The sequence below is a fragment of the Pseudophryne corroboree genome, chromosome 5 (genome assembly GCF_028390025.1).
Source record: "Pseudophryne corroboree isolate aPseCor3 chromosome 5, aPseCor3.hap2, whole genome shotgun sequence".
NCBI classification, from domain to species: domain Eukaryota; kingdom Metazoa; phylum Chordata; class Amphibia; order Anura; family Myobatrachidae; genus Pseudophryne; species Pseudophryne corroboree.
Window position 1 is genome coordinate 158,441,637 of NC_086448.1, and position 14,905 is coordinate 158,456,541.

General features: G+C 46.4%; 1 protein-coding gene across 1 annotated transcript in view; it reads right to left on the bottom strand.

The window, feature by feature from the left end:
• Positions 1-14,905, bottom strand: part of ACVR2B (activin A receptor type 2B) — a 264,625-nt gene that overhangs the window by 63,163 nt on the left and 186,557 nt on the right. The window contains exon 3 of the mRNA XM_063921838.1: positions 10,229-10,326. Within this exon, the coding sequence (XP_063777908.1) occupies positions 10,229-10,326 (98 nt within the window). The remainder of the gene's footprint in view (positions 1-10,228; positions 10,327-14,905) is intronic.

A 14,905-nucleotide genomic window follows, 5' to 3' on the forward strand; every position in this document is an offset into this window, starting at 1 on the left:
ACAAAAACCTAACTGAGGCTTGGAGGAGGGTCATAGGGGGAGGAGCCAGTACACACCACCTAGTGGTCAAACTTTTAAATTTTGTGCCCTGTCTCCTGCGGAGCCGCTATTCCCCATGGTCCTGACGGAGTCCCAGCATCCACTAGGACGTCAGAGAAAAGTAGATTACATTTTTGTTATTCACTGAACCTTTTTTGCAATGTGGTTTGGACTCATACTACAAAATGACGCGACTTCGCACAGGAAGGCCGGATGGACCACCAACGGCACATCTAGGGACCACACACACCCTGCACGAGAGACAACTCTGCAGGGAATGCGGTTAATATACCGCCTGTCGGGATACCGGCATTCAGGATACAGAAGCCGGAATCCCGACAGCCAGGGAAATGCCGGCAGTCAAAATACCGACTGCAGACTGGAATTCTCACTTGGGTGGTGGGTCCACGCCACCAGCCGAGTGGGAATATAATCTGTGGCAAGCAAAGATCGCTACCGGGCCTTAAGTGCGGCGAGCGCAGCAAACCCAGCAAGGGTCCTCGCTGCCGGAATGCCACTCTCTGTATACTGACAGCTGGCATCCAGTCTGCCGGTCTCCTATATGTATTCCCTCTGCAGGCTAGAAGCAGCCTACAGTGGTTATGTAAATCGGTTCAGAGATTAGAGAACCAGCATGATTTCGGCAAGTATGCCACTAAACTTAAAGTGTCAATCAGTTATATGACTGGTTTGTCATACGAACGATTGCCACTTTAAATTTAGCATTGAAGCCATGCTAGTGCCCTAATCTTGGAACCTATAACTGTGCATAACTCCTACGAGTGCGGCAAAGCAGTAAAATGTGAAAAGGTGCACTATGCAAAACTATAAATGTCTCATCATAATTTCCAGCCTCCTACAATTTTAGAACCACCTCAGGACTGCCTGTAAATACATGTGGCATTATTCTACGCTGTGAGAAATGTAGATCTACCGCAGTACAACCGAAAGTTGGGAAATGCAGCCTTTTGAAAATACAGGACAAGACCTCATCTCTGCCACCTTAAAGCTGGTGCAAAAACGCAAGTTCTTTTGTAGTGTCAGGATTTTTGTGATCCCCTCCGTATAGGAAAGAGCTTTACTATATTTTAAAAAAAAAAAATTCTACTTCAACCCTTTTATCACATTACAATAATCTTGATCCAATAAAATGTTTTTAGTGGCGCCATGAAACTAGCTCCAACACTACATGTACTTTTGAGCGCAAATAGAGGTAAAGCATTTTTACAATATCTATAAATGTAGAAACATTTGTGTTTCTTTTTTGTGTTTCTTTTTGGGTTTGTCAACCTTACACAGCAGCTCTTATATTAGCGGTATACACTACTTCATCACCAGAGGGTTCATTTCTTAAAGTAGACTGTCCTATGCCTTGGCTTTGCAGATGAGACGCACTGCACAGTATTCATTAAGAGATGTTAAACACTTGCAGAAGTCCCTGACTTCTGCACTGAGGCAGGTGGTTACATGGGTAAGCGTTGCGGGCCAAGATGACAGCATCTGCATGGGTGCAAAAGGTTTATTTAAAAAGAAAAGAAAAAAAGAAGACGTGCAACAGGCTTTGGCAGCATTTTCTGTGACTGGTAAATCATACTCACCCAGTGGTCATTTAACATAAACATTAGCACATATCTTTATTATGTGATCTCCTGAATCAGAAAGCGAAGTTTCCCCAGGGAATGCGTGTGCTGGGTCTTAAAAAGGACTCTCTGCTCCTCTGATTTATGTCTGCCTGCATTGTGTGTCTGGCATCAGCCCAGCACAAGGGACCTTGCAGCCACAGAACAATATTATGCAAGTTCTACAGTAAGAAGAGCCTGGAAAGTAAATCATCCCACAACCCCAATCTCACCCTTACCATGATGGCAAAAAATAGCTTTTATTCAGCGAGAGAAAAAAGTTGCCAATGTTTTTTCAATCCTTAGTGAACAAAGAACGGGCTTTAGAGCGCTAGCGAGAGTTTTGCGGGTCCTGCCTGTAGAAAGCTTAGATACCACAGACATTATGTTTTCAGATACCACTACGCCCATACCATAAATCTACTGTATCATAGTTTAGAATTTGCTGAACAATAAGCACTGAAAATTCTCTTTCCTCAAAAGCCAGATTTTCTTTTCTAAGGGGATCGAAGTATACAGGAGCCTTTTTTGGCAGCTGGCTATTCCTGTATGGTAGCTCTACAAGGGGTTCAGTCAAATTTGGAGGGCGCAGTAACTAAATATATAACCATGAATTTGGTGGGAACCATTCCAAACACCCAGCAGAGGCACCCACATACAGGAGACTACTAAATGGAAGCTCATTTAAGGGGGTGGGTATTATGTCTAACAATAAAAAAAAAATAAAAAAAAAAATCAACATGGACCAAATGCTAAACTGGTGACTACGGATGTAACTAGTGCAACTACAGGTCGCCCTATTTGACATATTACTCTCGTTCTGAATAAGAGACACTTTCCTTTGTTTGGTCGAGGTCACTTTCAGATTGACCTCCGTCTGAGAAGTACTGATGTGCAGTTATTCCCAGCACCGGGTATAATGAAAGGCTCTTTGATTCTGTATGGAAAAAGTTATTGATTGAATGGCTTTTCTTTGGTGACAAGGTGCCATCTGTTCACAGCAATAGACTGTATACAAAAAAAAAAAAAACACTTAAAGCAAAGCACAACAGAAGAAAGTGGATTTTGTTATAGTGGCTGAATTACTAATCTATGGGCTTGTGATGTTTAATGTGCTGACTCTGCATGCTGATGCAATGGTACCCCCGCTACTCATTACAGTGCCTCTTTCATATAAAGCTGTGTGTACAGACAAGTGGCACATTTTATTTTCACTTCCTGGACAATAGCATCACCAAGGAAAGAATAGCACTATTTCCAAGCGCCCTTTCACACATGCATAAAAAGGTTTTGTAGATATGCGCATTGTAAACCATTTGTTATGACAGGGAACATTCCCATGTGAGGCTTCCTGCGCATCTGTCCATGACGTAATGTGAAATGCAGGATATTCTTTGCCTGCCTGTTAGATCTTGGACACGTCATTCTGAGGTTAAATAATATAGCTTCAAAAAGGTGTCAACGCTTTCACAAAATGTGCTAAATCTACAGGTTTTTTAGGAATGCGAGAATGATCCTTTAAAAGGCGCATTAAACCTAATTTCTTATATTACATATATCAGTTGTTCTCAAACAATCATTGGGGGCAGATGTATTAAGCCTGGAGAAGTGATAAAGCAGTGATAAGTGCAAGGTGATAATGCACCAGCCAGTCAGCTCCTGTCAATTTACATATTGGAGCTGATTGGCTGGTGTGTTATCACCTTGCACTTATCATTCCTTTATCACTTCTCCAGGCTTAATACATCTGCCCCACAATCCTCAGGACCTTTAGGTCACCTAGCAGGTGCACAGGTGTACTCATTACTCGAGGGCGGGATGTACTATAGGGAAAATGTGGTACCTCCTGCTTCATTTTGTAACTACCTGTAGACTGAGATTGTGATGTTTGTCAGAGGGCATTTAATGTGATTCTCCTTCCCCCTTTTCCCTCCCTTGTCAGCTTCGTCCTCATACCATGAGAGTTATTACTAGAAGTGTGATGTTCAGTATGGTGCTTCAATTGTCTGTATGTTTCTGTATACTGTGATAGGACACCGCTGCCTTTATTTATTCATTTGCTTTTACTCAGTCAATAACCACACCTTGATTCTATTGTGGTCTACAATGCAATCTTTCTTCATATATTTATACACTCTCATACAAGCAATGTTTGCTTGGTTTTTTCCCCCCTTGAAAATAAGAATTTACTTACCGATAATTCTATTTCTCGGAGTCCGTAGTGGATGCTGGGGTTCCTGAAAGGACCATGGGGAACAGCGGCTCCGCAGGAGACAGGGCACAAAAGTAAAGCTTTCCGATCAGGTGGTGTGCACTGGCTCCTCCCCCCATGACCCTCCTCCAAGCCAGTTAGGTACTGTGCCCGGACGAGCGTACACAATAAGGGAGGAATTTTGAATCCCGGGTAAGACTCATACCAGCCACACCAATCACACCGTACAACTTGTGATCAAAACCAGTTAACAGTATGATAACAGAGGAGCATCTGAAAGATGGCTTCCTAACAATAACCCGAATTAGTTAACAATAACTATGTACAATTATTGCAGATAATCCGCACTTGGGATGGGCGCCCAGCATCCACTACGGACTCCGAGAAATAGAATTATCGGTAAGTAAATTCTTATTTTCTCTATCGTCCTAGTGGATGCTGGGGTTCCTGAAAGGACCATGGGGATTATACCAAAGCTCCCAAACGGGCGGGAGAGTGCGGATGACTCTGCAGCACCGAATGAGAGAACTCCAGGTCCTCCTTAGCCAGAGTATCAAATTTGTAAAATTTTACAAACGTGTTCTCCCCTGACCACGTAGCTGCTCGGCAAAGTTGTAATGCCGAGACCCCTCGGGCAGCCGCCCAAGATGAGCCCACCTTCCTTGTGGAGTGGGCCTTTACAGATTTAGGCTGTGGCAGGCCTGCCACAGAATGTGCAAGTTGGATTGTGCTACAGATCCAACGAGCAATCGTCTGCTTAGACGCAGGAGCACCCATCTTGTTGGGTGCATACAATATAAACAACGAGTCAGATTTTCTGACTCCAGCTGTCCTTGCAATATATATTTTTAATGCTCTGACAACGTCCAGTAACTTGGAGTCCTCCAAGTCACTTGTAGCCGCAGGCACTACAATAGGCTGGTTCAGATGAAATGCTGACACCACCTTAGGGAGAAAATGCGGACGAGTCCGCAGTTCTGCCCTGTCCGAATGGAAAATCAGATATGGGCTTTTGTAAGATAAAGCTGCCAGTTCTGACACTCTCCTGGCCGAAGCCAGGGCTAGTAACATGGTCACTTTCCATGTGAGATATTTTAAATCCACCTTTTTTAGTGGTTCAAACCAATGAGATTTTAGAAATTCCAAAACCACATTGAGATCCCACGGTGCCACTGGAGGCACCACAGGAGGCTGTATATGCAGCACTCCCTTAACAAAAGTCTGGACTTCAGGAACTGAAGCCAATTCTTTTTGAAAGAAAATCGACAGGGCCGAAATTTGAACCTTAATAGATCCCAATTTGAGACCCATAGACAATCCTGATTGCAGGAAATGTAGGAATCGACCCAGTTGAAATTCCTCCGTCGGAGCACTCCGATCCTCGCACCACGCAACATATCTTCGCCAAATGCGGTGATAGTGTTGCACGGTTACTTCCTTCCTTGCTTTAATCAAAGTAGGAATGACTTCTTCCGGCATGCCTTTTTCCTTTAGGATCCGGCGTTCAACCGCCATGCCGTCAAACGCAGCCGCGGTAAGTCTTGAAACAGACAGGGACCCTGCTGAAGCAAGTCCCTCCTTAGAGGTAGAGGCCACGGATCTTCCGTGATCATCTCTTGAAGTTCCGGGTACCAAGTCCTTCTTGGCCAATCCGGAACCACTAGTATCGTTCTTACGCCTCTTTGCCGTATAATTCTCAATACTTTTGGTATGAGAGGCAGAGGAGGAAACACATACACCGACTGGTACACCCAAGGCGTTACCAGCGCGTCCACAGCTATTGCCTGCGGATCTCTTGACCTGGCGCAATACCTGTCCAGTTTTTTGTTGAGGCGAGACGCCATCATGTCCACTATTGGTCTTTCCCAACGGGTTACCAGCATGTGGAAGACTTCCGGATGAAGTCCCCACTCTCCCGGGTGAAGGTCGTGTCTGCTGAGGAAGTCTGCTTCCCAGTTGTCCACTCCCGGGATGAACACTGCTGACAGTGCTATCACATGATTCTCTGCCCAGCGAAGAATCCTTGCAGCTTCTGCCATTGCACTCCTGCTTCTTGTGCCGCCCTGTCTGTTCACATGGGCGACTGCCGTGATGTTGTCCGACTGGATCAACACCGGTTTTCCTTGAAGCAGAGGTTCTGCCTGGCTTAGAGCATTGTAGATTGCTCTTAGTTCCAGAATGTTTATGTGAAGAGACGTTTCCAGGCTCGTCCACACTCCCTGGAAGTTTCTTCCTTGTGTGACTGCTCCCCAGCCTCTCAGGCTGGCGTCCGTGGTCACCAGGATCCAATCCTGTATGCCGAATCTGCGGCCCTCCAATAGATGAGCACTCTGCAACCACCACAGAAGAGATACCCTTGTCCTTGGAGACAGGGTTATCCGCTGGTGCATCTGAAGATGCGACCCTGACCATTTGTCTAACAGATCCCTCTGGAAAATTCGTGCATGGAATCTGCCGAATGGAATTGCTTCGTAAGAAGCCACCATTTTTCCCAGGACTCTTGTGCATTGATGTACAGACACCTTTCCTGGTTTTAGGAGGTTCCTGACAAGCTCGGACAACTCCTTGGCTTTTTCCTCCGGGAGAAAAACCTTTTTCTGAACCGTGTCCAGAATCATCCCTAGGAACAGCAGACGAGTTGTCGGCATTAACTGGGATTTTGGAATATTCAGAATCCAGCCGTGCTGTTTTAGCACTTCTTGAGACAGTGCTAATCCCCTCTCTAGCTGTTCTCTGGACCTTGCCCTTATTAGGAGATCGTCCAAGTATGGGATAATTAATACGCCTTTTCTTCGAAGAAGAATCATCATCTCGGCCATTACCTTTGTAAAGACCCGAGGTGCCGTGGACAATCCGAACGGCAGCGTCTGAAACTGATAGTGACAGTTTTGTACAACGAACCTGAGGTACCCCTGGTGTGAGGGGTAAATTGGAACGTGGAGGTACGCATCCTTGATGTCCAAGGACACCATAAAGTCCCCTTCTTCCAGGTTCGCTATCACTGCTCTGAGTGACTCCATTTTGAACTTGAACTTCTTTATGTACAGGTTCAAGGACTTCAGATTTAGAATAGGTCTTACCGAGCCGTCCGGCTTCGGTACCACAAATAGAGTGGAATAATACCCCTTTCCCTGTTGTAGAAGAGGTACCTTGACTATCACCTGCTGAGAGTACAGCTTGTGAATGGCTTCCAAAACCGTCTCCCTTTCGGAGGGGGACGTTGGTAAAGCAGACTTCAGGAAACGGCGAGGCGGATCTGTCTCTAGTTCCAACCTGTACCCCTGAGATATTATCTGCAGGATCCAGGGATCTACCTGCGAGTGAGCCCACTGCGCGCTGAAATGCTTGAGACGACCGCCCACCGCCCCCGAGTCCGCTTGAGAAGCCCCAGCGTCATGCTGAGGCTTTTGTAGAAGCGGGGGAGGGCTTCTGTTCCTGGGAAGGAGCTGCCTGTTGGTGTCTCTTCCCCCTTCCTCTGCCTCGTGGCAGATATGAATATCCCTTTGCTCTCTTGTTTTTAAAGGAACGAAAGGACTGCGGTTGAAAAGTCGGTGTCTTTTTCTGTTGGGGAGTAGCTTGAGGTAAAAAGGTGGATTTCCCGGCTGTAGCCGTGGCCACCAAATCTGATAGACCGACTCCAAATAACTCCTCCCCTTTATACGGCAAAACTTCCATATGCCGTTTTGAGTCCGCATCGCCTGACCACTGTCGCGTCCATAAACTTCTTCTGGCCGAAATGGACATAGCACTTACCCGTGATGCCAGTGTGCAGATATCCCTCTGTGCATCACGCATATAAAGAAATGCATCCTTTATTTGCTCTAAAGACAGTAAAACATTGTCCCTATCCAGGGTATCAATATTTTCAATCAGGGACTCTGACCAAACTACTCCAGCACTGCACATCCAGGCTGACGCTATAGCTGGTCGTAGTATAACACCTGTATGTGTGTATATACTTTTTTGGATATTTTCCATCCTCCTATCTGTTGGATCTTTAAGTGCGGCCGTCTCAGGAGAGGGTAACGCCACTTGTTTAGATAAGCGTGTGAGCGCCTTATCCACCCTAGGAGGTGTTTCCCAGCGCGCCCTAACCTCTGACGGGAAAGGGTATAAAGCTAATAACTTCTTTGAAATTAGCATCTTTTTATCGGGGGCAACCCATGCTTCATCACATACATCATTTAGTTCTTCTGATTCAGGAAAAACTATAGGTAGTTTTTTCACACCCCACATAATACCCTGTTTAGTGGTACCAGTAGTATCAGCTAAATGTAACGCCTCCTTCATTGCCAAAATCATATAACGTGTGGCCCTACTGGAAAATACGGTTGATTCGTCACCGTCGCCACTGGAATCAGTGCCTGTGTCTGGGTCTGTGTCGACCGACTGAGGCAAAGGGCGTTTTACAGCCCCTGACGGTGTTTGAGGCGCCTGGACAGGCACTAACTGATTGTCCGGCCGTCTCATGTCGACAAACGACTGCTTTAGCGTGTTGACACTATCCCGTAATTCCATAAATAAAGGCATCCATTCTGGTGTCGACCCCCTAGGAGGTGACATCCCCATATTTGGCAATTGCTCCGCCTCCACACCAATATCGTCCTCATACATGTCGACACACACGTACCGACACACAGCAGACACACAGGGAATGCTCTTAACGAAGACAGGACCCCACTAGCCCTTTGGGGAGACAGAGGGAGAGTTTGCCAGCACACACCAAAAGCGCTATATATGACAGGGATAGCCTTATAATAAGTGCTCCCTGTATAGCCGCTTTTATAATATAATTTTTGCCACTATTTTGCCCCCCCTCTCTTGTTTTACCCTGTTTCTGTAGTGCAGTGCAGGGGAGAGACCTGGGAGCCGTCCTGACCAGCGGAGCTGTGTAAGGAAAATGGCGCTGTGTGCTGAGGAGATAGGCCCCGCCCCTTTTCCGGCGGGCTCGTCTCCCGCTCTTTAGTGTATTCTGGCAGGGGTTAAATATCTCCATATAGCCCCGGAGGCTATATGTGAGGTATTTTTTAGCCAAATAGGTTTTCATTTGCCTCCCAGGGCGCTCCCCTCCCAGCGCCCTGCACCCTCAGTGACTGCCGTGTGAAGTGTGCTGAGAGGAAAATGGCGCACAGCTGCAGTGCTGTGCGCTACCTTTAGAAGACTGAGGAGTCTTCTGCCGCCGATTCTGGACCTCTTCATGTTTCAGCATCTGCAAGGGGGCCGGCGGCGAGGCTCCGGTGACCATCCAGGCTGTACCTGTGATCGTCCCTCTGGAGCTGATGTCCAGTAGCCAAGAAGCCAATCCATCCTGCACGCAGGTGAGTTCACTTCTTCTCCCCTAAGTCCCTCGTTGCAGTGATCCTGTTGCCAGCAGGACTCACTGTAAAATAAAAAACCTAAGCTAAACTTTCTCTAAGCAGCTCTTTAGGAGAGCCACCTAGATTGCACCCTTCTCGGCCGGGCACAAAAATCTAACTGGCTTGGAGGAGGGTCATGGGGGGAGGAGCCAGTGCACACCACCTGATCGGAAAGCTTTACTTTTGTGCCCTGTCTCCTGCGGAGCCGCTGTTCCCCATGGTCCTTTCAGGAACCCCAGCATCCACTAGGACGATAGAGAAATACTCAATAAAAAGTACACAAGCAATAAAAGGAAATGTGGGAGTTTTACCGCATTTTCATATGTACTAACCCCTGGCCGCCGCATTTTCTCCATCTCTTGGTGGCGATACCCTATAGAAGCCATGGGGCTTCTTACCGCCGGTCGCCACATCCCGCCACCTCCACTGCCCCACTGGCGCCGACCCCGCTCCTTCCGGCATACCTGTGTGCAGGCAGCCCTGGTCCCAGAAGCCAAACTCCTCCTCCCCTTAGCAACACAGCCGGAGGTCCTTCCGGCTGCAGGGAGGAAGAGGAGGCGCCCAAGACAGCCTGCTACCTGCTTCCTGGCATGTGAGGAGATGGAGACCCCCCCGCACACCTTCTCACAGGTATCACGGGGGGGGCCTCCATCACCGTATTGCTATGTTAATCGCATATGTTAGTACATATGTGATTAGCATCGCTGCGGTAGGCGGCGATGTATTTTAATACATCCCGCCCTGACACATTTTAAAACATTCACAAGTACAGCTAATTATTACACCTGTGATTCTGTGAGGAGACCTGGAAAACATGCACTGTTTGGGGTCCAGAGCACAGAGTTTGAGAATCTGCGCTATATACGGTATAATAGATTATATATTTATATTGTTGTAACGCAAATATCCACATACAGAAAACGTTATCTTCCTGGCTGGGCACTGAACGAGGTATTGAACATCCCATCTTACATGCAAACATTTGTTAGGATGACACTTACCGACGTCAGGCAAATGAGTAAATTTCTCATTGCAGTAGTTCCCGTCACAACAGCAGAAGAATACTTGTGGGTTTTCTTCTTTTGCCACACACTGCGTCCTGGAGGTGAGAGAAAGAGACTTATAGGCATGGATACTGTAACACAGGGACACTACTCTTCTACCAGGAAAGTCCCAGCATTATATGTACAATACAGGCTACAAAGATGGGCTCAGTCACTGGTGATATCACTATAAAACAGGCGGTACCGGCTCATCTTCCAGTTGCAGCAGCTTTGAATATTTTGGCTTTAGAGTACCTGCAACAAATGTATATTCATATGCCTGGGGGGGCATGCAAGATACAGAGCTTGTTTTTAATATTATAGAATGCATGAGAAAACTATAGTGTAGACAAATCAAAGAGGCTGATATGATGAATCTGAGCACTAAATGTCAAAGCTCATTATACTGTATAAATAGGAATGCTTTGTTTTCCCCTCATGAATGTGCAGACAACCAATTTATGACAAATCGGAGAGCTCTCAAACACAAATATTATACAAACTGGAAGAAGCTATTTCCATGTGTAAAGTCCAGACAAAATGATCACACTCTGCTGTCTGACTAATTACCATCTCTAAGTGCATATCTTCCTTACCCAGCATAACCCGGGTGATCGCAGATATTTCATGCACTAGACAGTCGCTTCAATCAGGGGGATGCTTATCTAATTCGTACCACATGTGAGCTACCTGCATTTCCCAGCAACCCAGACACTAATCACCTGTCTGTGTAATAACGTCATTTATAATCCAGATACTGATGGATCACGTTTCTTGTGACAGCAGGCAGAGTTAAGAATTGTAGATGGAGCGTGGAATGTGGCGCATTAAAGGTTCAGGAGACAAATGTGCCTCTGTATTGTTTATTGTGCTTACTTTCTACATACGTAGAGTGTCTATTGTACATACAGTGTATGCCACCCCCAGCAGGTTGGGTATGAAACACCAATGTTCGGAATGCCGGCAGTTACATGACCGACCGTGGCATCCTGACAATGAGGATCCAGACACCGGACAGGGGTAAGTATTTTACCTCTCTCCTGCTCCTTCATACCCTAACCCTGTGGGGGGGTGGTGGCAGCTACGACTGATCCCCAGGGGTTGGAGGCTACGGCTAACCGACCCCTAGTGCCTATCCCTAAACCCCCCCCCCCCCAACCCCCTCCCAGAACCTAACCCTAACCCAGATACTCCCCTTCAGTATTCTGGCAGTCAGTGTTCCAGCGCTGGTCTCCCAAGTGGTATCGGTATTCCGCCATCAGTCACATGATCGACGGGATGCTAAACGCATCCCCTTGATGCTACCACTACAATACTTCACAGTGGGGATGGGGCTACCCCTCGTGTGCAAAAGCTCTGCTGCAAATTCATTAGACCACAAGAGTTTTCACCACATCTCTGCACTACCTACTGGATGGTGTTTGGCACTCTGTCAGCAGAGATATATATTCCCAGCTAGGGAAGCTGCTTTGAGATACGGTAAAGCCTCTTTATGCTATCCCGGGTGCATTCTCTTCACAACCACAGATTTCACCGTCACAGTTGGGCCGCACAGTAACTTCTTTAACAATCTAATGATATAACTTCTTGGCTGACAAATCATGTTGGGGGGAGGGCGGCTTGACTGGGGTACTGTTGCTGGAATTTTATACTGCTACCCTTATCTGTAGACTGCACTGAGCATAAAGACATGTTCAGCTCTATGTTGTTCTTAGGCCACTCAAATTAACACCTCTATCTTTCTGACTTTTGATGTATTTTTTACTCTTTCAGACCATTTTCTGCCTGTTTGCAAATGACAATCATAGTAAAGCATTATGCTTCACACAACAGAAAACCTTTTTCTATTTCTGATTTAAAACCAAGTGTGAAGAATCTTTATAGCTCATGTGCAGGCAGGAGAACCCGCACACGTGCAATTAACAGCTGGTCTTCTCTCCAGACTGGGCATGCGTGAGCCGATAAGGGTATGTACTAACAATCCATATTGTGACATTTTAATTCTGTACGAAAATATCACTGCTATGTACTAAAGTCAACTCACATGATCAGCGGTAGCGATAACTGCTGTCCCTGCGAGATTCATACCTGGCCTTCTGTAGTCGTCTTTCACATTTGTGAAAGGCTCCTCCAGGGGAACCAGACATTGCGCATGCAAAAAGTGTCAGCTTCTGCTGCCAGATGGAGACTGGGTCATTCCATGAAAATGGTCTTTTTATGTAACATTTACCAGTTTTCATAACAAGCTTTGCATCAAAATTAAAGCATATCATGTACCACACAAACATTTACTTTGCACAAAATAATCAAAACACACGTTCAAAAAAATATATTTCACATGAGATATATTTAAAAATGTAACAATTGTTACCATGGAATGACCCGACTGCAGGAGAGGTACAGTATCGGAAAACCTCTCTCCTGGAAGTAAGCGTTCATAAAGGGGCGTGGTATGGAAGGTAGATAGTAACTAGGTCGACAGTGTCTAGGTCGACCACTATTGGTCGACAGTAACTAGTTCGACAGGGTTTCTATGTCGACAGGTCAAAAGGTCGACATGAGTTTTCTGTTTTTTTGGTGTCGTTTTCTTTGTAGAGTGACGGGAACCCCAATTAGTGCACCGTGTCCGCTCGCAGATTACCGTTCATATCGCAGTCCACGTGGATTGTTAAGTATGAAAAGGTTTTTAAAAAATAAAAAAATCGTGAAAAACTCATGTCGACCTTTTGACCTGTCAACCTAGAACATGACGACCTAGAGATCCGGTCGACCAAAAGTGGTCGACCTAGATAGTGTCGACCTAGTTATGGTCGACCTAGAGACCGGATCCCATTTAAAGATGTTTAAGCCATCTGAAGCTGGTGTAAGCTAATGGGACCAAACGCCCAAATCTTCACTTTTCAGGGTCAGATCGTAGTCCCCATTGATTATAATGGGGACCGCAGTCTGTAGTGCTAATTAGCATTCTGCAGGAGACTTGTGTGAATAATCCAGCATTAGGCTATTAGAACATAGCAACAAATTATAGAATTATGCAGAAACTGCACTTTCTACATAACTTTATGAAAAAATGCTTGATAAATAAGCCCCTTTCATGAGGATTGCAGGTAAGTACCACGTAATGCCATTCTGAAATGGGGCCATGGTAGATACTAGTACCAAGCGGGCTAAAGGACCTCTGACATCAGGGGGAAGAGCTAGGCTGGTGGGCTAGTACTTTCACTATCCACGTCAACAACTACTCCCTTTAGTAACCTGGTGGCGAGCGAAGCGAGGGTACATTTCGGGTAACATGTCCCGGCCTTGCTCCTCCCCCTGGTGATGTCAGAGGTCCTTTACCCAACTTGGTTTCAGCCATAACCATGGGGCCATGTCTGATCAGTTTCCTAAATTGACAATGCATCGCAGTGTACATATCAGGCTATGGGGATATAATGCAATGCAAAAGTATAGCAGCAGCATAGGAAATCAATAATTTCTCTGTAGTAAAGTGGTTGTTAAATTGCTTGAAAATGTGATAACTTCTTCCCCAGAAAACTATGGAAAAAGCAGCTATCACTGCTTAATAAAGGGTGGTCTTCAGTATGCCGACTGATGGGATCCCGGCGCACAGTATACCGGCGCCGGAATCCCGTCAGCCGGCATACCGACACTTATTCTCCCTCGTGGGGGTCCACGACCCCCCTGGAGGGAGAATAAAATAACATGGCGCGCGTAGCGCGCCACCGTGCCCGTGGCGTGGCAAGCACAGCGAGCCCGCAAGGGGCTCATTTGCGCTCGCCACACTGTCGGTAAGCTGGCAGTCGGGCTACCGGCGCCGGTATGCTGGTCGTCGGGAGCCCGAACGCCGGCATACCATACTGAACCCCTTAATATATACAGCTCAAAAACGGCGAGATATATCAACCTTGGAAAGAGATAAAGTGGAGAAAGAGAAAGTACTAACTAACTAGCTCCTAACTGCCATTTGACAGGCTGTGTTTGTAAAATGACAGGAGACAATTGGTTGTTACTTTCGCTGTACCCACTTTCTCTCTCACTAAGCTTTAATAAATCTCCCCAAAATTTTAAGTAAAATACTGATGTATCCTCTCACTTGCACGGAAAGATGACTCTTCTATAGATTACTAAAATAAAGGTCCATACACACTTAACGATAAAATGAGCGACGTCGCTCATTTTCCCCCTCCTTGAGCGACGTCGCTGATTTTATCGTCAAGTGTGTATGCCGCCAGCGACGACCGATGCGCGGCCCCACGGGTCGGCAACGATCGTCGCTGTCGGTAGGGCATGCATGAAGGATGTGGACTGTCGTCCACGACCTTCATGCAGGGCTGGCGGGGGCGTGACATCACTGAGCGATATGAGCGGTCATATCGCTCAGTGCGTACAGGCGGCCGCCGACGGGCCGGCCGGCCCGGGAGGGGGAAACATTAGACGATGTCGCTCACAGAGCGACATCGTCTAATGTGTTTGGGCCTTAAGTTCTTTTTATTTATTTATTTAATTCAACATAAAAATAAATAAATAAAATGTTTGTTGCAGACCTGCAGGGTGCCCCCAAAAAAGTACAGTAAGCAACAGAGACTGTGCAATCCTTTAGACTGTTCTTCTGTGACTGCCTGAGTCTGATTG